Source organism: Cucurbita pepo, chromosome LG14, assembly GCF_002806865.2.
Source record: "Cucurbita pepo subsp. pepo cultivar mu-cu-16 chromosome LG14, ASM280686v2, whole genome shotgun sequence".
NCBI lineage: Eukaryota > Viridiplantae > Streptophyta > Magnoliopsida > Cucurbitales > Cucurbitaceae > Cucurbita > Cucurbita pepo.
In genome coordinates this window covers 4501501-4525141 of record NC_036651.1, presented here as the reverse complement: position 1 = coordinate 4525141, position 23641 = coordinate 4501501, and the positions used below count along the sequence as shown (strand labels likewise).

Below are 23641 nucleotides of genomic sequence, written 5' to 3'. Positions count from 1 at the left end.
AAAATCCCATTTCTACTTATGGCTAAACTTATTTAAAAATTTAAAAAATCCCTTTTAACTTTAAAAACTTCGAAAAAATGTATTTTTTTTTCATTTAAATAGGACGAAAATTGATTTAGTGAAACATAGGCATCACATCATACAACCATATTTAAAAATGAGTAAATTAATAAAAATAAACTTTTTATTTTATTTAAAAAATACTCGTGAACTTAGAAAAAAAATTTAAAAACACTCTTACCATTTATTTGAGATAAAAATGGTTCTTTAAATTTTTAAAATTTTACTAATATCCAATTAACTTTTCTAAAAATTAAAAAAAAAAAATTTTAATTTTTTTTAACGTTTAAAAATATGTTTATTGTTAGTATATAAACAACATCATTAAGCGTCACATTTAAAAAATATTCATAAACTTTTTTAAAAAATTGATTCGCGTTAAAAAGCAGTTATTTTCAAACACGCTTTTTATTTATTTTTCCATTTGAACAAATATTTGAAGGTGAAAGTTGATGGAATGTTGTTTTCATATATTTATGCTGTGGTTTTCATATCTTTATTTTATTAAATATGGCTTGGTTTTATCCTTCATTTATTTTTCTCTTTCTTCATTATTTATAGTAATAAAATTTTAAAAATTTATTACACCCTATTCCATAATTTTAATTTTAAAACCATTATATACAATATCTAAATTAAGTAATATTAATTACAAAATTATAATAAAAACTTATTTATCTGTCCACCTAATAAATATATTATCAAATAAGGAAACTTAAAATATTTATTTTTTCTATACCATTATTTTCTTATAATAATTTAATTTAAAATTATTTCTATATTTATCCTATACCCATGTGAGATAAATTTAGACATAATTATTTTTTAAAAAAAATTAAAATTATATATATTTGAAATTAAATGTTGGATTATTAGTAATTACCCATCATTATATTATACATAATTAGTTTCATAAGGATGCATTAATTTAAAATTAAGAAATAAAGTTTTTAAAATAAAAGAAAATGAATTAATTTTGGTGGTTCAACTACTTTTGGGTATATTCATCCCCATTTTATTTTATTTTAGAAATATAAGATAATTGGGTGAAATTGTAGATGGAATTTAAATAATGCCTCCTACTTTTTTTTCCTAACAATTTATAGCAATTTTATTTAGGTGAAAACATGCCATTTCATTAAAAATTTTTTTAACTTCTTTAATTTTATCTCTTCAACCTACTTTTTCTCCTTAATTATTTTACTTTTTCCAAGAAAGAAAATATACGAGTTACGTGTTGAAAATGGAGACGAAAAGTAATAAATAGGGATGTTCATATAACTCGATAATTTGACCTCTTCGGACTACTCAACCAAAACTATCTGAAAATAAGGTTGTTAACCCAACCCAAATTTTAAAATTAGGACGAAGATTAAAAATATTTAACTTTTGTAATCGATATTAGAGATGTGTTGTGATGTGACGGGTAGATATTTGATATTTAATTTGATGAAAGTAGTTTTTTTTAGTAATTAAAAAAATAATCCAAAAAAATTCCTCCGGCCCAAGTTTGATAGCCCAAATACTTAGTAATGGATGTGTATGATGGCCCAAAATGGATTGGGCTCAGGCCCAATACGAGGAAAGCTTGATGGGCCAACTTGTTAAAATTTGAAAATTAAAAGTAGTTTTAAATAAAATTTTGTATAATAAAAAAGTGGTCAAAATTGATAGGCATAATCAAAACTTTTTTCAAATTTAAAGACTAAATAAATATTATTTTAAATAGTTGAAAAGTTATTCTAAAAGAATTTTAGTGGGAATATTATTTTTTTTAAAAGGAAAATAATTTGTTTTATTTTTAATTATAAAATTGAATAAAGAAAGACTTAAAAAATAAAATTCCAAAGCTGAAAAAGTGAAGTCAATAATTGATAAAGGGGAATGAAAAATAAATAGACCATCTTGGATAATTACATCAACATTAAAGCAATTATCACAAAATAAATAAATAAAGAAATAAATAAATAAAGTTGAGAAAAAGAAAGCATGTTTATCTCTTGAGTGCTCATTATTCTCACCATAAACTAACACTTTTAAAAGAAAAAGAATATAATATGCTTTTTTTATTATTAAAATAATAATAATAATAATAGCGATATATTAAGAGCGTGATGCCTATTTTTATTTTTTGTGTAGATAAGTATGATTTATATTTTATATTCTATGGATAATTATTACACTTAATTCTTAATATAAACTAACGTCTCATTTCACCCATTCTCTTGAGTTTGTTAAAGGAAAGTCCCACATCGATTAATTTAGGTAACGATTATGGGTTTATAATTAAGAAATACTCTCTTCATTAGTATGAGGACTTTTGGAGAAGTTCAAAGCAAAAATTATTATGATTAAGTTGAATTTTTTGGTCATCGAACTCAATCCAGCTACAATTGGGTTGGAGAAGTTTAAATCTTTTCGATAAATAAAATAACANTTAATAATTACTTTTTTTCTTTTTAATAATTACTTTAATCAATTTGAAGGTAAGAAAAGATATTAATTATTTGAAACCAACTTTTGTGGAAAATACTTGTTATAAAAAGTAGTGTATTTTATTGGTCAAATATTTGTTTTGTTCTTCAGATATTTCAAAAATAAATAAATAAATAAATAAATAAACAATTATTTTCCAAACATATAAATATCTTCTCTCTTATCATTTTTCTTTTTTGAAAAACCAATAAGCAAAAATCAGGTTTGGCAAAAGCTTTAAATTAAATGTTAAAAAGTTCAAAATATTTAACAATCATTTAATTAATAATTGTTTAAATAATGAAATTGAAGTCCTAAATAATAATAATAATATTTACAAAGGTATTAATTCGTGCCACGTCACGTCCTCTCTCTCTCTCTCTCTCTCTAAAGTCTAATAGGATGTGACATTGAACTTCGTTGATTGGCAGAGTTTGCTCTGTTTTTCGTCTCCTCTTTTCAGAATCCAATTCCCCAAAATCAAAGCCCCAACCGAATCCCAATTCTATATACACCCAAATAAAAAACAAAAAAAAGCCACTCCTCATTGCCTGAATCCGAACACTCCGCTGCCGTCGCGGTGGTGCGTTGGATACTGGAACGTCGGCAACGGCGGCGGCGGCGGGTAGTCCAGTTGGAAACATGGCGTTGTAATTGAAGGAACATAGAGATTGGTGTTGTAGTTGTTATGCTTGTAATCGAAAGTTTCCGTGTGGTCGACGGGAACGAGTTCCGGCACCGAGTGGAGTCCGGCCAGACTCTCCCAACCGGAATTTACAGAGTCAGCCGGAATTTCAAAGTTGAACATGTTAAAGTCGTTTTGTGGCAATGTTGTTTTGGGATATGTGAAGAAATTTTCGCCCATTTCCGGGAGGGACTCGATGACCTCGTCGATGTGGGACGACGCCGACGACGGCGAGCTGTTACTGTATTCTTTACTAGAAATACTCCCCGTCGGCTTCTGACAACTCGAATTCTTCTTATAAATCCGACACAAAACCCAATCGTCCAGCTAAAAAAAAAAAAAAAAAAAAAAAAACACCCATTAATAAAAAAAATTGAATAATCAAAATGTTGGGTTCGAATTTGTTGTATTGTTGTACCTTGGAGCTTCCAATTTTCCTGGATGAGGCTATGAGGCGATACTCGTGCATAATCCAATTCGTTTTCGTTCCCTTCGGAGCTTTTCCGATATAGAAAACCAGTGCCTTTTTTATCCCCACGTTCTTCCCTTCCGACGAGATTATTTTGTCCGTTCCGGTCGCCTTCCAGTAACCCGTTCCGGCCACCCGGTTCGGTCGGGATCCATTTGGGTACTTCCGGTCTCTTGGGCTGAAAAAGTACCATTCCTTTTCGCCGAACAAAGCCTTCCCTGCAAGTCACAATATATTCATCAATTATTGAAAAAACAGAGTTGTTTTGGTTTGGATTTGGATTTGGGTTTGGTTTGGTTTATGAATCTTACCCGGTAAAACCCATGGATCGAATTTGTACAAGTCAATCTCAGCGATCAGCGGCAAGCTGAAATGGTGGCCGGCGACTTTCCGGCAAAGATACTGAACTAAAAGCTCCTCGTCGGTCGGAAAAAATCTAAACCCCGGCGGTAAGATAAGCTGCGTCAGTGGGTCCATTGGAAAGTGGAGCGCCGGAAATTGAATTTTGGAATTTTATTTTTGCTTCTCGAAAAAGAATTAAACTATTAATTTTCATTTTTTGAGTTAAGGAGTATTTATATAGTGAGGCGCGTAACGAAGATAAGTACGGTCGTCCTTGTCGGACTGTTGAGTTGGCGGGTCCACATGGAATGGTCACCCATGAGAACTAGCCACGTGGGAGTCAGAGTTTATCTATAATCAATAAAGGGTCCAAGCACCCGGTGCATGAACGTTGAACTGTCACGAAGCAACCAGAGTGAGTCATCGAGATCGAAGGACACGTGTCGAGATCTCCAACAACCTTCTAGAATTCTTTTATTTATTTGTTTTTTTTCCCTTTTTTAAAATGATGAAAATAAGATTCTAATTTTTGGGGAATTTTCTTTTTCTTTTTCTTTTTTAAAATTTGGCTTTTATTGGAACCACGTCGACGGTCGAGTGGCGACAAATTGGGACACGTGGGATGATCCGAGAGGCACAAGTGTATTGAAGTTAGGCTTGGAATTTAAACAAAAGCCAAAAAAGAAAAGACAAAAAAAAGTAGAGTGCTCTGTGATTGGTGCAGTCATGGGAGTTAGGTGAACGTGGAGGATTTTAGCGTAGAGAGAGGATTAAAAATGACGGATTGAGGAGGAACGAGGATTGCGTGTGAATTGGAAGAGGGAAAAAGTAGGGTGGGTCAAAGTGGCACGTGGATAGCTCGTGGGGATGTCACGACGACTTGTCGTTTCGTCGTGTGGGTGAAGCCTTCCCTTTAGTCGGTTGACCAAGCTGTGCGTCGGACAGTTGGAATGTTCGTGCCTATATTTGATTTGTTTCAATGCAAATTAACCTTCCATTTTCTTTTATTTTTGTTCTTTCTTATCTTCTTTTTTATTTTAATGAATTTAATTTTTTTTAATCCAATTACCATTATTACTACTCGGAATTAAATTTTGGTATTTTTTAGGATACCTAGTCATTGATCTTCGAGTATCATGACCTCCTGCATAGTCAACATCACAATATCCAACTAGCTTATAGTTTTTACTTTTTTCGTACAAAAGATCATAGTTGATTGTATCTTTGATATATTTCAAGACCTGTCGAGTCGTATTCAAAAGATGCTTATTTGAACTTTGCATGTACCAACTCATGAATCCAACTGCATTCTCAAATCCGTTTGGTTGATTCATGTAGATCTCTTAGTCCAACTTTTTGTGCAAGAAAGCATTCTTCACATTTGTCTGCCATACTGTACGGTAGTGATTTTTGCTATTAGACTAAACATTTCCACATAATCAAGTTCATATTGTTGAGAGAACTCTTGACTAACAGGACAATGTGCCAACAAGGACACTGAGTCCCCAAGGGGGGTTGGCACTAAGTGGTGTGCCAACAAGGATACTGGCCCCAAAGAAGCGGATTGTGAGATCCCAAATCAATTGGAGAGAGGAACAAGTGCCAGCGAGGATGTTGGGTCTCGAAGAAGAGTGTATTGTGAGATCCACATCGATTGGAGAGGGGAATGAAGCATTCCTTACAAGGGTACATATATCTCTCCCCAGTAGACATGTTTTAAAAACTTTGAGAGAAAGTCCGAAAGAAAAAATCTAAAAAAAACAATATCGGCTAACAAAGCTATTAAACATGGCGGAATTAGAAGAATTTGAAAGATGTATTAAACTATTTCTAAGAGTGTTGACCTCACTTAGGCAAATCTTTTGAAAAAGATGAATGGAGTGTAAGCGAAGAGGCGTTATTTTATTAATATCGAAATTATAGTTTACAAACGGGGAGCTCTTGCCTTTATAAAATAGGCTAGAGCTGGAGGGAATGGGCCATTATTACAAGAATGCAAAAGAACTAACACCAATATGTGAGCTCTTTTTCATTTCTGGGGAAGCTGGTCTTAGTCCCTCCTCATTCCCTGTTTTGAGCACTAACTTCATGGTCCACGACATGGTGCCACCGATCCTCACTGCCTTTCGAACTCATGAATTTTAAACCATAAAATTTATACACCAACAACGACTACAAACTTACTGTATCTGATGATCATTTTCGATATGTTAATTAACAGCCTTGCATTTGCAGAACCGACTCTTCTACTTTTCACCGAACCTTTGGAGNTACTTTTCACCGAACTTTTGGGGTTCCTTCCTTCTGAAGCGAGCTACCACCACCTTCCCAAGAAAAAGAATGATACTTGAAAAGGAAAGATCCTAAAAAATGTACCGCCTCTCATCCTACTTCATCTCAAGAACCATAAGCGACCTCCCAATGGAGCTCGTCCTTCCCACCGTATTCGTCATCATAATCTACAGGATGGTAGGGTTGAAACGAACCGCGGCGAGTTTCTTTTTTACTCTATTTCCTCCGCTTCTGAGTGTTTTAGCGTCCCAAGTGTCTGGTCTGGCTGTTGGCACCCTTGTTTTGGACAAAACTTCAACCACCACACTTGGATCAGTCATCATACTTTGTTTCCTTCTAACATCAAGCTATTTTGTTCGATAGGTGTCAATGTTTATTGCTTAGACTAAGTACATTTCTATTGGTACTTATACTTACAGACTTTTGCAATATCTATCTCAATACGAAGCTACTGATATTTATCCATATTCAGGCAATGGAGGGAGCTACATGAAGTTGAAGAGACCCTTGCAATTAGGCAAGTGGGTCATCATGGAAAAATCACTACTGTTTTGGATTTGGTTGCTAGGCTTATTAGATATCATCTTGTTGCATAAATTTTTTTAAAGATTGGGCTTCATATTCCCTACGATCATATCATATTATATTCAACAACAACATAGCTTTATAACGTTCGTTAGAGTCAAAAGTTAGACTTTCATATCTTCACAAACAACAATTTCCAACATGGTTCAAGTATTCACTAACATGACATGCATCGAACGAATATCAAAACGAAAAGAAAAATAAAGAGCTTTGGTTACATATTCTACCATCAATATATAAATAGATAGCCAAAGGGAACAATGAACAAACTAAGTGTCACTGAACTATCACTATCCCTATAAACATCAAAGATTAACCCTAACAATATCAAAGATTTCAAAACAAATTCATCCGTTACACATCAAAGCTATTCCTTCTTAATTACACCAATCCTCATCAAAGCAGTATAAGTAACAAGACGATATCCAACGAGCATAGCCATCAAAGCCAAAATAGCAGTGGTTTTCCCATGAAGACCCATTTGCTTAATTGCAGGGAACTCTCCAACTTCACACACCCCCACTCCATGGCCGGAACATAGATAAGTATTAGTAGCTTTGTATTGAGATATCAGCAAAAGCTTATAAGTATAAGTACCAATAGAAATGTACTTAGTCCAAGAAATAGAAATAGAATTGGGAAGATGTGTATTCTCATTGATATTGATATCCTTTAAATAGGATACAAGCTAGCAACTAATACGTACAAATAAGAAAAATATAAAATAATTAAATATTGAGAATAAAATACAATATACTGTAAATCAAATATTATATCTCAATAGATATCTTTATGCGAGAATAATCATTTAAATCATATTCATAAACAATGCTATGAACTTACCTGTTTGAGAAAATGTTTTTAAAACAATACAAAAGAAATATTAAATAAAAAAAAGTAAATATTAAATATAATCACGCTCTGTACCAACCTAAAGTCTAAGAAATTTAAATACATCTACTCTATGCATGTGTCATGATCTTTACTTGTAATGTCAACCATGCACGGAAATGCAAAGACATACAACATGAATGAAACCTATCATCTTAAAGTCATATTCGCTTAGGTGACTATCCTAACCTAGTCATTGGATGTGTATTTACTATTCTACACACAACTCATATGTGTGAATATGGACCCAACAGTCGATTCGCACACCTCCTGGGCCCTTTTCTGGTTGGGTTAGCATTCTCTGATACTGTTGTCGGACAACCTGAAGGAGTAGCGACCGTTGTAGCATCATGTTAAACATAATGATCTTTTTCCTTTTCATAAGGTACACTTATGTACTCATTGTAAAGGGGGTAATACCCCGATGCATGTAACATACAAGAATGCATGGAAAATGGGGTGAGAGAGACTCAAACTCTCAACCTCAAGATAACTGTTCGAGCTATGAGACCTACGCGCTAGCCAACTACGCCACCACTCCTTCCTATTTTCTTTCATATAATATATGGTGTAGTGACTATAACTCTAGACTCTTAATATTGTGAGATCCCACATTAATTGGAGAGGGGACTGAGTGCCAACGGGGATGCTGGGCCTCAGGTCCCATCAAGCAATCTGCTTAGGGTTCCAACCTCAACGGTTGGCAACTAAACACGAGGGTTGCGCTCGTTGCGGAATTTAACCCAACACCTTACGACACGAGCTGACGACAGCACCAGGTGGGTCCATATTACTCCTTTATGAAAAGGAAAATGATCATTATGTTTAACTAGACGGGTCCATATTCTAACATATGAGCCGTGTGTAGAATAGTAAATACACATCCAATATGATCTAGTTTGGATAATGATTATTATATTTAACCAGGTGGGTTCATATTCGCACATATGAGCCGTGTGTAGAATAGTAAATACACATCCAATAACCGAGGATAGTCACCTAAGGGAATAAGACTTTAAAATGATAGGTCCCATTCATGTTACATGTCTTTCTATTTTCTAACTCCAATATTGGGGTGGTCATTTACTAAGTATTCCTTAACATACTCAAGTCACGCACTACTTGTATATTTTAGGTAAAGCTAATACATCTCTACACAAACTCAAACCATGTGCTACTTTTATATTTTAGGTAAAGACAAGGCACCCCTGCACGGTTGACGACGTAAGTAAAGAGCATGACACATGCATAGGGTAGGTGTATTTAAATTTCTTAAACTTTAGGTTATTATAAGGCGTCATTATATTTAATATTTACTTTGGTTTATTTAATATTTCTTTGGTATTGTTTTAAAGAACTTTTCTTAAACATACAAGTCCATGACGTTTTATGAAGGTGATTTAAATGATTATTTCTGCATAAGAAGTTACATTATGTATATGACAGTAACTTTAGGTTAGTAGAAATCTAAGGTTGTTACAAATGGTATCACAGCCAGATACTGGTCAATGTGCTAGCGAGGACACTGAGCCCCGAAGGAGGGTGGACACTGGGCAGTGTGCCATCGAGGACGCTGAGCCCTGAATGGGGTGAATTGTGAGATCCCACGTCAATTGGAGAGAGGAACGAGTGCCGACGAGAATGGTAGGCCTCGAAGGGGGTAGATTGTGAGATCCCACCTCGGTTGGAGAAGGGAACGAAATATTTCTTATCAGGATGCGAAAACCTCTCCCTAATCGAGGTGTTTTAAAAACTTTGAGAGAAAGTCCGAAAGAAAAAATTCAACAACAAAATCTACTAGCAAAACTATCGGCAAAATTTGAAGAATCTGAAACATGTATTAAACTATTTTTGGGCAAATCTTTGGAAAAAGATAAGTGGAGTGTAAGCCAAGAGGGGTTATTTTATTGATATCAAAATTATAGTTTACAAACGGGGAGCTCTTGCCTTCATAAAATAGTCTAGAGCTGGAGGGAATGGGCCATTATTACAAGAATGAAAAAGAAGTAATACCAATATGTTGCCATTGATATCTGTTCTTCAATCATTTCTGGGGAAGCTGGTCTGTCATTAGTCTCTCTTCATTCCCTGTTTTGAGCACCAACTTCATGGTCCACAACATGGTGCCAACACCCTTTAGAATTCAAGAATTTTAAACCACAAAATTTATACACCAACAACGACTAAAAACTTACTGTATCTGATGATCATTTCCGATATGTTAATTAACAGCCTTGCATTTGCAGAATCGACTCTTCTACTTTTCACCGAACTTTTGGGGTTCCTTCCTTCTGAAGCGAGCTACCACCACCTTCCCAAGAAAAAGAATGATACTTGAAAAGGAAAGATCCTAAAAAATGTACCGCCTCTCATCCTACTTCATCTCAAGAACCATAAGCGACCTCCCAATGGAGCTCGTCCTTCCCACCGTATTCATCATCATAATCTACAGAATGGTATGGTTGAAACGAATTGTGGCGAGTTTCTTATCGACTCTATTTCCTCAGCTCCTGAGTGTCCCAAGTGTTTGGTCAAGCTGTTGGCTCCCTTGTTTTGAACCAAACTTCAGCCACTACACTTGGACCAGTCATCATGCTTTGTTTCCTTCCAACATCAAGCTATTTTGTTCGGTGGGTGTCAATGTTTATTGCTTGGACTAAGTACATTCCTATTGATACTTATACTTACCGGCTTTTGTAATATCTCAATACGAAGCTACTGATATTTATCTATGTTCAATCAATGAAGGGAGCTACATGAAGTTAAAAGAGTCCCCTGCAATTAACCAAGTGACTCATCATGGAAAAGTCTTGGTTACTAAGTTGGTTGGATATCATCTTGTTGCATAAATTTTTTAAAGATTGGGCTTCATGTTCCCTACTATCATATCATATTGTATTCAACAACATAGCTTCATAACGTTCGTTCGAATCAAAAGTTAGATTTTCATATCTTCACAAACAACAATTTCCAACATGGTTCAAGTATTCACTAACATGACATGCAACAGTATATAAATATAGATGGCCAAAGGGAAGAATGAACAATCTAAGTGTCCTAACATACACTGAACTATCACTATCCCTATGAACATCAAAGATTAACCCTAACAATAACAAAGATTTCAAAACAAATTCATCCGTTACACATAAAAGCTATTCCTTCTTAATTACACCAATCCTCATCAAAGCAATATAAGCAACAAGACGATATCCAACGAGCATAGCCATCAAAGCCAAAATAGCAGTGATTTTCCCATGAAGACCCATTTGCTTAATTGCAGGGAACTCTCCAACTTCACACACCCCCACTCCATGGCCGGGACATAGATAAGTATCAGTAGCTTTGTATTGAGACATGAGCAAGAGCTTATAAGTATAAGTACCAATAGAAATGTACTTAGTCCAAGCAATAAACCTCGGCACATGCTGAACAAAATAGCCCGATGTTAGAAGGAAACAAAGCATGATAACTGATCCAAGTGTGGTAGCTGAAGTTTGGTCCAAAACAAGCGCGCCAACCGCCAGACCAAATCCTTGGGACACTAAAACACTCAGGAGCTGACAAAATAGAGTCGAAAAGAAATTCGTCGCGGTTCGTTTCAACCCCGCCATCCCGTAGACTATGACAATGAAGACGGTGGGAAGGATGAGCTCCATTGGAAGGTCGCTTATAGTTCTTGAAATGAAGTAAGACGAGAGGCGGTACATTCCTGAAGATCTCTCCTTTTCGAGTATCATTCTTTCTCTTGGAAAGGTGCTGATAGCTTGCAAAAGAGGGAAGAAACCCCAGAAGCTTGAGGAGAAGTAGAACAATCCAATCTACAAGTACAAGGTTGTCTTAACATGATCTCATTCAATACAAGAACTAACTAAATGTTTTGTTGGTGTTTTTGTGTGTGTGTGGGGTTAAAGAAATGAATAAAGAGGGATTTGAAACCTTGTCTTGTAAATGGGCATCATCAGATTGCCACCATAACAGCCCACTGATGAAAGCCACAGCTAAAACTTGGGCAATCTTGAGCCCAGAAAAGGATTCATGCTTTCTTTCCTTAATTCCTCTGTTCAAGAGAACACAGAATTGTTGCCACCAAGTGGTAGACCATCGCTCAAATCTCTTGTTTATTGTGGCATCTTCATCCAAATGTTCATCACTTTCTTTTACCTCTAACTCCAAGTTTTCAGCCATGTCACTGTTCTTGTAACATGAAACAAGCTTCTCCTTAATCATGGTGGCCTCCTCTTCCGGATCATTCATTGACAAACCTGCAGCTAACTCTGTCAAGAACACTCCAAAACCACATTTCTTTAAGAAAATGAAAGAAAAATGGCATACCATTAGCAAGATCCAACAAGAAATCAGAAGGGTTCATAGGCACAGAAACAGAGTAGCCAAGAGTGGAGAAATAATCCATGGCTTCGGATCCTTTCCCAAAATACATCGTGTTGCCTTCGGACAACAACAAGATCTTATGAAACATATAGAAAAGGCGGCTGGAAGGCTGATGAATGGTCATAACCACAGTCTTCCCACCATTATGAGTGAGCTCCCAGAGAGTGGAAACGATCCTTTGAGCCGTGGTGGAGTCAAGACCCGAAGTGGGTTCGTCAAGAAACAGAAGACTAGGGTTTATGAGCATTTCTTGGCCAATGCTGACCCTTTTCCTCTCTCCCCCAGAAACCCCTCTTAGTCTTTGGTCACCCACGACGCTGTTCTTGCACTTAACGAGACCAAGCTGGGACAGGACAGCCTCTGCGTGAGCCAATTTCTGGTGCTTGGTCAAGGCATTTGGAAGCCTTAAAAGCGCAGTGAAAACAAGGGTTTCAGTGACGGTCAAATGGGGAAGAAGAATGTCATCTTGGGTTACAAAGCCAATGTTGCGTTTAATTTTATTGGAGAAAGGTTTATTGTTATAAGAAATGGTTCCTTCGAGACGGCCACCCAAGCGGCCTCCAATGGCTGTGAGAAGCGTGGTTTTTCCGGACCCCGATGGACCCATCATGGCTAACATCTCCCCTGGTCGAACCACTCCGCTTATACCTTTCAAGATCGCTTTCTCTTCCGAATTTGACTTCTTAGATTTGATATTGTAAACGACCTTGTGGAACTGCAAAAAAAAAAAAAGAAAACCGATTAAAGAAAGTGAATAAAGATTATGATATTGATAAAAGATTTTTACCTTTAAAGTGAGTGGGCGGTTCTCCTCGCGGAAAAAGGCAGCGGCTTCGGAAGAATCAGTGGTGTTTGTAATGGTGGGGTTTGTGTGGGATTCAATGTCTGGGTCTGCCATTTTGGTGTTGAGTGGTGCATGTAAGCGAAGAAGCAATTAGCTGCTTTATTTGGTGTATTTATATAGGGAGAAGAATGATGGAAGGAATGAAATTCTTGATTTAATCGTGTGGATCTGTGTTTCTAAAAGTAACTGATTTCCAGCTTTTCTTTCCTCAAATTAAGCCCATCAACTTCTTGCTTCAACTTTTTAATTTCAATAAATAACCACACTAAAATTATATTTTAAAACTTTCGTACAAAATTATACTCTATGATCCACTGTAATATTCTTAATATTCCTCGCTTAATATATATATATATATTTAAATACTACAACTACAGGACTATGATACTAATTTTTTATACCAATAGAAGAAGCAAGATTGATTGTACTCCTAACACCAATGAATGGAATTTAATCATAGAGACAGAGATTTATGTGGTTTGGAGAGAAGAAACTCCTACATCCCACGTGTAGTAACTAATCACTAATAATCAAAGTGTTTACAAGTGAATACCAAACTCTCTGCAAAGTCTCACCAAAATGTCATTTCAAAAAATATAATGTAACATATAAACTCAATCAAATTCTGATATCCTCAACCTCCTCGACAAATGGATGATTCAGTTAGAATATTAATAAAAAAAATCCAAACTAAAATAAATAAGATATTAATTGAAATGGTTATAAATTAAATGACCAAATTTTTTTTTTTTTTTTTTTTTTTGTTTGTTATATATATGGTATATAGTTAATGACTAAATTAAATAAAAAAACATTTATGACATTTTACACAAAATATATATATATATATATATATATATATATATATATCCACTTCCTTCCAACAGAGATTTTTTGACACTTTTGGCCACATATTAATTAGAATTTTGGAGTGGTAAGATTTATGTAAGTTAACTATGGTTAGTTTTGACTCTCAATTAAAGCACACTAAAATAAATTATGGAAGCAAAAAGTAACGAAATAAATAACACTATAACCGAACCAAATAGTACTTCAAGCACAAACGCTTTTGAACCACTAATAAATCGTGCAAAAACTAAATCATGTACAAATTAAATTAACTCTATTTAAGCAATTTTAAGCAATAAGATGATATACAATAAGCATGGCCACCAACGCAACAATGGACTGCAGGAAAGTCTCCATCTTTACACAGCCCTCTAGAGTTGGGACATGGATCGGATGAGTATCATCTGCTTCCAACTGAGACATCATATATAGATACTTAATCCAACCAATAAACATTTAGGGGCAATAATACCTTATGGAACATATAGAAAAGCCGACTCGATCGAGGGGTGATGAATTGTCATAACCACGCTCCTAAGTCATCGACATAATTCTCTAAGTCATCGTGGAATTAAGCCTCGATGTTTTAAAATATCATCACTGGCCCAATAGGATTAAGCCCAATAATTGTACAGTTAATGGGAGTCCACATTCGTACCATTACAAGTTGGTATCATCAGAGAGTTGAATCTTGTCTTACCAAAGATGTATAATGCTACGTTAGATCTTTTAGACTTGAGCGGATGAGAGCAAGGGGACCATACAAAAATATGATAGTTGGTAGGCACGGAGGTTGCTCCCTATCCGATAAGGGTGTTATGTAGGGCTTATTAAGATTTTTTCGGCTAACCCCTAATACTGAGTGATTCAATATAAGACGAGAGCGTTCCTTGCCTTAAGATGAGCCCATGAGTTGCGGAAAATTAGGTTGTTCCTCGAGTACCTACGAGATATAGATATATGACATACATGAGACCTAATAGTATAATTGATTCAACTTTTGTGAACTAAATATTAGAAGCGACGGTTCCTACCGGGCCAGATGATGGCGAGGATGGGGATGAGGAAGATTGTCATGTATCCGCCCGGCCCCGTGGACATCCTCCACTTTTATTTTTATTTTCTTTTTATTATTCTACGTTTATTTTAACCGAATTTCAACTCGAATATTCGGTGGGTGACAGATGAAAAAGTTTTTAATTACAAATATAAAAGTTTTAGAGTTGAATTTTGATATAGTTTAGAATTAAAAACTTTCATAATTGACGATCACAAACTTCAAAAGCCCTAATTTCACCGTACTTTCATAAATTTTGGGTGGAAACTTCAAAATTAAAAAAAAATTAAATTAAATTAAGAAATAATTTTCCTTAATCTCCCTCCAATTAACGGCTAAATCCTCCAATTAACCGACTTTCATTAGAAATTCCAGAATTTCCTCTTTTTTTAATTTAAATAAAATGCGAAACTACCATTTTGCCCCTTGGTTTCCTCAAATTTATTTGAATAAAATATTTTTATTTTATTTTATTATCCATATATTCAATTTTGTAAATATCTTGAGATAGTTTAACAAATTCAATTTTGAAGTCCTTTGTTCGACATTTAAGGAATTACCCAATAAGACAATATTATTGGGCACAACTTGGGCACGACTAAGTTTACGACATTTGAGGAATTACCCAATAAGACAATCTTATTGGGCACGACTAAGTTTAGGGCATGACTCTGATACTATGTTAGACGAACACGACTCTCCACAATGTTATGATATTGAAACATAAGCTCTCATGGCTTTACTTTGGGCTTCAACAAAAAGCGATGGAGAGAATATTCTTCTGTTTATAAATCCATGATCATTTCCTAAATTAGCGGATGTGGGACTTTCATCATTCAACAACATTCTTTCATCATCCAACAACATGTAATGAGTCAAAACAGACCATATCTATTTCAAGTTTAAGGTTAGATTTGATCAAATTGAAACAAAAGTACACCAAAAATTTAAATTTATTATTATTATTATTGTTATTATACATCATGATACATTTTGTTTGTGAGGATGTTATACAAAAGAATAATAAGTGTTAGATGTTGGCCTACTTCATCTTCCTTTCACCCCATCTCTACCAAATTTCTGATCACAACATTTGATATCTTGGTCACAACTTCGGGTAATGTCCTAAAAAAAAACATAGAGAAATAAATGAAATTAAATGAAATTAAATACTATAATATATATGAAAAATATATTAATCTTACTCTTTAAAGGAATTAAATTTGAGGCCCTCAAACTGCTTAGCTTGTTGGAGAGCCCAATTGAACCGGCTAAGCTCATCTGTTTCATAATCATTGTCACCCTGAATACGAAGCTCAGATGGTTTGATATCACAGAAGATGGGAATGAGCTTCTTGTTGGAGTCGATGATCATGGCCAACTCATGTAGGCAAAAGTAAGACTCACAATAGCGAGGCGAGAACACAGCCACGCCAACTTTGCAGTGCCTAATGGCGCCATGAATTTCATCGAACAGCTTCTCCCCAGGCTTCAAATTCTTGTAGTCTAGAAAGGGGCGGAGGTTCATTCGGACGAGCCTGTCGTACAGCAACGCCGCCACTGTCTTTTTGGTGTCGACGCCTCTGTGGTTTATGAAGACGTCGCAGGGCTTGACGATAGGCATGTGGTTGTTGCCAAGATGAGCTAGAAACTGCCTTGGCGTAATGTTGGCGACGGCGGACATGCGGTTCATCATGGTGAGAGGGAGGTTGGGGTTGAGGATGGAAACAGGAAATGTTGGGGTTTTTATATGTAATTTGAATGTAAATGAAACAAGGAAAATGGTTGGAGAATTAAGACGTTTCATTTGAAATTCAAACGGGAAATATTTTAGATTTGAATTGACACGAATTTTTTGTTTTTTTTTTGTTTTTTTTGAAAGCGCCAGGAAAGTAAAATTAAGGTTTGACGGAGTAAAATGGAAGTACTGTTGGCTTTATAAAGTAAAATTTTAAAATGGGGCTGTACCTTTGTCTACGTAATTCAATCTCTCCCCCTTCCTCAACGCCCAATTTTTTTCATTCGTTTTGCCCGTCTTTATACGAGTTGGGTTGGGTTACTAAAATTTTTTTACATCTGAATTGGCGACTCGAGTAATTTTGAAGTGTTTACGGGTTGGGTGGGTTGGTAAAATTTTTTAAACCTGAGTTGGTGACTCGAGCAACTCCGAAATGTATATATATTAGGTTGGGTTGGTAAATTTTCTTAGAATTGAGTTGGTGACCAGAGCAATTCTAATAGAGTTCCCAATTCAACCCTATGTTTTCTTTGTTGGGTGGTTAGATTTTTTTTTTTTAAAATAAAAAAAATCTTATAAAGTAAAATCTCTAAAGTTTAAATATTAAATATTCACAAGATTAACGCTGGCTACAAACGTCAAATATTTTTAATCTTCGTAATAATCTTAATAGTATAATAAAATAGGATTAAGTTGTAACTCTGTGGGTCGAGTTTGATGTGACAAAAAAAATGTCAACCTGCGAATTGACTCGAATTTTTAAATTTTAATTTTTTATTTTTTATTTTCTTTTTTGTTATTTCTTAGTTTTGGGCTAATAAAAATTTCCCTTTTTATTGATTTATTTATGTCTACTAAAAACAAGTTATTTTTCATTTTAAACGAGAGACGTCCATTTTATTCATCTAAAATGGGTGAAAATTATTCATTTAGGCAAAGAAGGAAGGAAAAAGTGAAGAACGTTTTTTTTTTCTTGTTAGATAAATAGAGTCAGAGACCAAAATATATTTCTCATCCCGACTTTAATATATATAATATTTCTCTTTTTTACTAAATTAAAAATAAGTTAGTTTTAAAACTCTAATAACTAAAATTAGGATGTAAATTTTTTTACTTGTTATTATAAGTTACTATGTATTATAAAAATTTAACCTTTTAGAAATTAGTTAATTATATATATATATATATATATATTTATAAAATATATTTATTTATTAAGATATTTTTACAAATTTTTAATAAAATTATATTAAAAAATAATAAATAAAAAAATACTTCTAATTTAATCTACAAATTCTGACATAAAATTATCAACTCAATCTCCATCAAAATAAATAGAAAATTTCAAAGCCCATCTCTAGTTTTAGTTTTAAAATATTTTGGATACTTTTTATATTCTCAATGCAGTCCCTCTGTTTTTTTAAAATTTCATATCAACCCCTAACTTTTTGTTATTTTATATTTCCTCCCTTTTTTAAATGGTCCTTTTTCAAGGAAGTCCCCTTTATTCTTTTCCCTTTTTGTTTTTAATCCCTAAAGTACGTTCTTCTTTCCTTTTTCCGTCTTCTATTATTAAAATAATTTCAACCCATTTTTATTTTTGGTCTCCTTCTTTACATATAAATTTTATTTATCTCATTTTATTACTTAAAATTTTTATACCATTATATTTTAATTCCTGGGTTTGTATTAGTCTCCTTAGATTATTATATTTTTTAAAAAAAAAAAATTGAATAATTATTTAAAGTATTTGACTCCACTAAAAAAGTTAGGTATTGAGAGTTTTTTTTTTTTTTTTTTACAAAAATAATAATACTCCTTATTTTATTCTTCTTCTTGAACGAGAAATTAATTGAATAGTAAGTTGAACGTGACTAACAAATTTACGTTCGAGTTCTATAATTAAGTGGTCAAGTCATAGTTTATATGAACATCATATTATTTAATTAATCAAAGTCAATTATTTAATATGATTCTTATAGTTCGAACTCCCGTTAGTAGACAATGAGAAAATTGTAAAAGAATTTATATTTTTTACCAGGAAATATGTCCAAATTTTCTAAGTAAAAGGACGAGAGAAAAATAGAAATAATATATAATTACGTTTGGTCGAATATTTAAAAATAAGAGATTCAATTAAATATGAATTATGTTCGTTGTTTAAATATATGTTTGGGAGTAGATTTAGAAATTTGATACGCATTTCAACAAATATTTAAAATTTGATTTGTTTATGATAACTTGTAGAGTACGGATCGAATGAAAATATTTTTATGAAAGAATTTGGAATTATTATTTTGAAAGTAAGCGATCACTTTCATCAATATATACGCGTAATTCACTTATATTCGTATATAAATATTTATTCGAACGAGAATACATGTCAACCATTTCATACCATTCATATTGCATACATATGTCATATCATAGCGTTTCCATGCTTCCAGGATAATAATTCTCATCCTATACATATCATATATCACAACAATCATATAATATAACCCGTGTATGCCTTACACATATCACTTCGTAACATATCGTATCATAATACATCATATCATAACATATATCATGTCATTCATATATCATATCACAATAAATAAATAAATATCCGTCATTCACATATCATATCATACCATATTGCTCCATATGCATATCCTAGTCATAACGTTTCCTAAATTTGTCATAGTCTTATCGTTCTTATACATCTCAGAGTCATATCATTTCATGACATATCTTAGTCATATCGTTTCCTAAATGTATCTTAACCATATCGTTTCATGAACGTATTTTACTCATATCATTTCATGAACGTATCCTAGTTATACCGTTGCATGAACGTATCCTAATCATGTCGTTTTATGAACATATCTTAGTCGTATCGTTACATTACGTTTATCGCATACTTCTCATATCTTATCTCAAACATATCATTGAATACATCATACCATAAGAGTTATCATACCATTCACATATTATAACATATACATAGCATATCATCGTCATATTGTTTCATAAACAATTCACACGTATCAAATATATGAAACGTGTCAACACACAACATCAAATATAATCATACTGATAGTAAGATCATTTACTTGATTAGTTTAGACTAGTGTCACCAATTTATCTTTAATAAAAGTTCGATTTTGTCTTTTGTATCCAAATCAACCTCGTAAGCAAGCCATCTTGCTTAGCCACCTCATATCCGCTGCAATTTTTCTCATTTGCACTTTCAACAAGGTTTCGAATTAGACTCAGCACTATTCTTTAAAAATCCATTTTTCCACAGTAGCACAATCTACAGGATGGTGAGCTTCTTCGGCTATGATACCACTGGTTGAAAACGCAGTAGACTTTTACAATAAATTGAAGAGACAAATAAGAAAATTGTTCTTGAGAAACCAGAACTTATATTTTTCTTGTTAATAACTTTACTTTGCTCGACTTTCCACAAAATGACAAATCCTACCCATGTATACGGGTATACTAGTCGAAAAATACATCAAGCGACATCAATATTAAATACTAATATATGTAACTTTTCACCGATATATCAACATATACCTCAATTATTCATGAATCCCTATTTTTTATGTATTTAACATGTATCGAGATTAATTCTTACCGTTCGATTATACCGACAATGTTGCTCAAATTTGTGAAGAATTTTACTATCGTTTACTCATATGAATGAGTTCATGTTGTATTATGTGTGGAACTTGGAGATATGGTAATCGTCATGACTCTATTAGAACAATGGATACGCAAAAGAAAAAAAAAACTATACTTAATTCGTTGACGACCCATTGCATGGTTCGAGGCTAAATGTTGAACCTAAGTGATTTTATTAAAAAAAAAATCGAGTAAATTTTTTAAAATGGGGTGGTGTTCTTATACCTGATCTATCTACCTAATTTATTATTTATTTTTTTTTAAGTTAAATTAATAAAAATATCAAAAAGGGTTAATAATATTTTTATTGGAAGGTTTTAAGGGTATTATAAAAATTACTTTTAAGGATCATATATTCTTTTAGATAATATTTAAAGTTAAATGATATATATTTTTAATTAATTTAACTTTTTTTATTAAAAAAATATCTCACACATTTTCTGGAGTGGCACAAAAAAGAAAAGAGTTTAATACTGAAATTACAGATTTGCCCTCAGTCCCAGTCGACACACATTGTATTACAGAAATGCCATCTGGACTTTTTTGGTATTTGGTCATTGTTTTCAATTATCTGTTGCTTTTTGCAAAGAATTTTAAAGACAACCTGCTGCTGCTGCTACTAGACTTAGTCCTCTGTTCTTAAAGAGAGGGCAGAATAGAAATTAGAAAAAGGCTTTCAAGAAAGAAACAGATCTGCGAAGCTCTTAATCTGCTCAACAATGGCGTCAAAGCTACTCCTTCTCTTGGTCTTTGTGTTTGATGTCATCGCTTTTGGGTTAGCCATTGCAGCTGAGCAAAGGAGAAGCACTGTAAAGCTCTTACTCTTTTCCCCTCTCTCTTTACTTCGCTTTATTGTTGCATATTTCAGTGAAAGTTTGTGGCTTTACTTCAAATCTTGGTGATTTATGGCCTTTCTCTTCTGGGTTTGCTTAGTTCATTTGGTTCTTAATATGGGTTCTGAATACAGAGACGGAATATGAACATTGGGTTTTTAGGTTTAAGGGATTTAGAACGTTCCTGCTAGTTTTCTCAGTGACCAAACAAAGATAAGTGTTTTGTTTCAGCTGGAAAAGTGCTCAGATCTGCTTTTATTGGTCTTTTTAAACACCAATTGTCCTGTTCACACAGAAACTTCTTGTGAATGATAGCACATCATTTCAATGCAGTTCTTTGTGTTCTTTATTTGTGTTGTTTATGTTCTTCTAGATTGAGGGTGTGTTGTTGTGCGATTCTAATAGGGTTCTGTTATTGGGATTGTGATATACCATAACAAATCTTGAAAAACTACTCTTTTCATGTAAGGATGCTTAACCGTGGCACCGATATTATTCGGGGCGGAGAAGGAGATTCTATGAACCTTCTTCGACGTGAGATTTGCAAATCTTGAAAGACTACTCTTTCGTTTAAGGATGCTTAATCACTAGGTTGTGATTGCTTTAAGGAGAGATTTTGTAAGAGCCTAACCCCACCCACTCGTAACAGATATTGTCCTTTTTGGACTTTCTCTTTTGGCTTCCCCTCAACGTTTTAAAATGCGTTGAAAGAATACTTCGTTTAGAGATCTCACAATCCACCCCGTTTAGAGCCCAACATCCTCGTTGGCACTCGTTCCCTTCTCTAATCAATGTAGGACCACCAATCCACCCCCTTCCGAGCCTAGCGTTCTTGCTAGTACACCGCCTCATGTCCACCCCTGTTTGAGTCTCAGCCTCCTTGTTGGCACATCACCCCTTGTCTGAGCTTCCCTTCAAAGTTTTAAAACGCGTCTACTAGGGAGAGGTTTTCACACCCTTATAAACAATGTTTCGTTCTCACATATCTAATGGATCTCAAAGACAAATCTAAAGATGAATTCTTCTTCAAAGGCAGATCTGATATTCTGAGGTCCCACATTGTTTGTTTTTGACCCACAAGCCATTACTTTCCCCTCACTTTCTTTACCTGCTCCCAACAAGAACAGCCAAACTCATAACTCAGTGGGGAACTGTTTGAAAGGTCAATAATTGTCTTCTTTTTGTAAAAGATTTAGTTGAAGTACTTTGTATTCTTATCTGTTCTACGAAGGACAAGATATTTACCTCTAACAACTTTGAATGTTCTAAAGAGTTCATAATTATTTTAATCCCATTTGATTTGAAATGATTTCACAGGCAAAGATAGTTGAAGACTCTGATGCCAAAAGAAACTATTGTGTATATGACTCAGACATTTCAACTGGCTTAGGAGTTGGAGCATTTCTCTTCCTGATGGCTAGCCAGATCCTCATAATGGTGGCTAGCCGCTGCTTTTGCTGCGGTAAGCCTCTGAGTCCGGGCGGTTCGAGGGCTTGGGCCATCATTCTCTTCATAACTTGCTGGTAAGTCGAGTCGAGCAAACTAACATGTTACGACATCAAATTTTTGTACAATAGTATGATATTGTCTACTGATATGAAATAATCTGTTTCAGGGTGTTCTTTTTAATCGCCGAGATTTGCGTACTCGCGGGTTCTGCTAGGAATGCATACCACACCAAGTACAGAACATTGCTTACTGATACTCCTCCCTCTTGTCAAATGCTGAGAAGAGGAGTGTTTGCTGCAGGAGCAGCTTTCATTTTCTTAACTTCCATTGTTTCGCAGTCTTACTACGTTTGCTACTCGAGGGCCCGGGAGAGCTTCCAATCACACAACAAAGACACTGGCATCGGCATGAGTTCGTACCGATGAGATTCGTTGTAAATGTCGTTTTTTCGATCACGTTCTGTTTCGATATAGTTTTGCCTTACATTACACGGTTTGTAGCTTTCAATCCAGTTTATAGAAGCCTATAGGTTGTCGTCTTTCTCTACCGTTCTATGTTTCAACGAAACTCCGTGGTCGATGTCTTCGTGTCGGTATCAGAAAAACATTGCTAGAAAATGAAGATTTATGTTGCAGGATAATGTTTCTTATTCTTATTCTTTCATCCTTTTGTTTATTTTCCCAGTAAATTGTATGTAATTAATATTTTATGTTATACTCCAAGTATAGGTAGCTTAAATAATAATAATAATAAAAATTATGGAATTAAATATATATCTATATATCTTTTTATAACTTAATTTAGTGTAAATTTAAAATTTAATATATTATTATTATTATTATTATTATTTATATATGAGGGTAGATATCACGTGCTACAGCTCCATTTTATCACCTCTTTTTGTAAAGCTTAATCATAGGTTTCACGTGCAAATCAATTATATAGGTCCATTTCGACGACTAAAGTATACTTTTCTGTTATACGCTAATGCCATACTTATAGTGT

The 23641-nt window shown here is 34.1% G+C and overlaps 3 protein-coding genes and 1 pseudogene across 4 annotated transcripts; 1 reads left to right on the top strand and 3 right to left on the bottom strand.

Annotated features, from left to right (window-relative positions):
- Window positions 1–2799: 2799 nt before the first annotated feature.
- LOC111809843 (NAC domain-containing protein 72-like) lies at window positions 2800–4244 on the bottom strand. The gene is made up of 3 exons (XM_023696281.1): window positions 4001–4244; window positions 3639–3907; window positions 2800–3547 (listed from the first exon to the last, which is right to left on the bottom strand). The coding sequence occupies exons 1-3, from the start codon at window positions 4164–4166 to the stop codon at window positions 3080–3082; spliced, it is 903 nt and encodes a 300-aa protein (XP_023552049.1). The 5' UTR covers window positions 4167–4244; the 3' UTR covers window positions 2800–3079.
- A 2964-nt stretch (window positions 4245–7208) lies between these two features.
- LOC111809790 (ABC transporter G family member 9) lies at window positions 7209–13117 on the bottom strand. Of its 2 annotated transcripts, XM_023696217.1 has the most exons (5): window positions 12979–13117; window positions 12135–12906; window positions 11739–12064; window positions 11195–11620; window positions 7209–7515 (listed from the first exon to the last, which is right to left on the bottom strand). In XM_023696217.1, exons 1-5 carry the CDS (start codon window positions 13087–13089, stop codon window positions 7276–7278), a joined length of 1875 nt encoding a protein of 624 aa, XP_023551985.1. In that variant the 5' UTR covers window positions 13090–13117; the 3' UTR covers window positions 7209–7275. The 2 variants fall into 2 exon arrangements, with proteins under 2 accessions (XP_023551985.1, XP_023551984.1); XM_023696216.1 differs by lacking the exon at window positions 7209–7515 and having other exon boundaries at window positions 10791–11620.
- A 1055-nt stretch (window positions 13118–14172) lies between these two features.
- LOC111810423 lies at window positions 14173–16633 on the bottom strand (annotated as a pseudogene).
- A 4324-nt stretch (window positions 16634–20957) lies between these two features.
- On the top strand, window positions 20958–23285 carry LOC111809747. The gene is made up of 3 exons (XM_023696153.1): window positions 20958–21163; window positions 22505–22710; window positions 22803–23285. Exons 1-3 carry the CDS (start codon window positions 21074–21076, stop codon window positions 23059–23061), a joined length of 555 nt encoding a protein of 184 aa, XP_023551921.1. The 5' UTR covers window positions 20958–21073; the 3' UTR covers window positions 23062–23285.
- The last annotated feature ends 356 nt before the right edge of the window (window positions 23286–23641 follow it).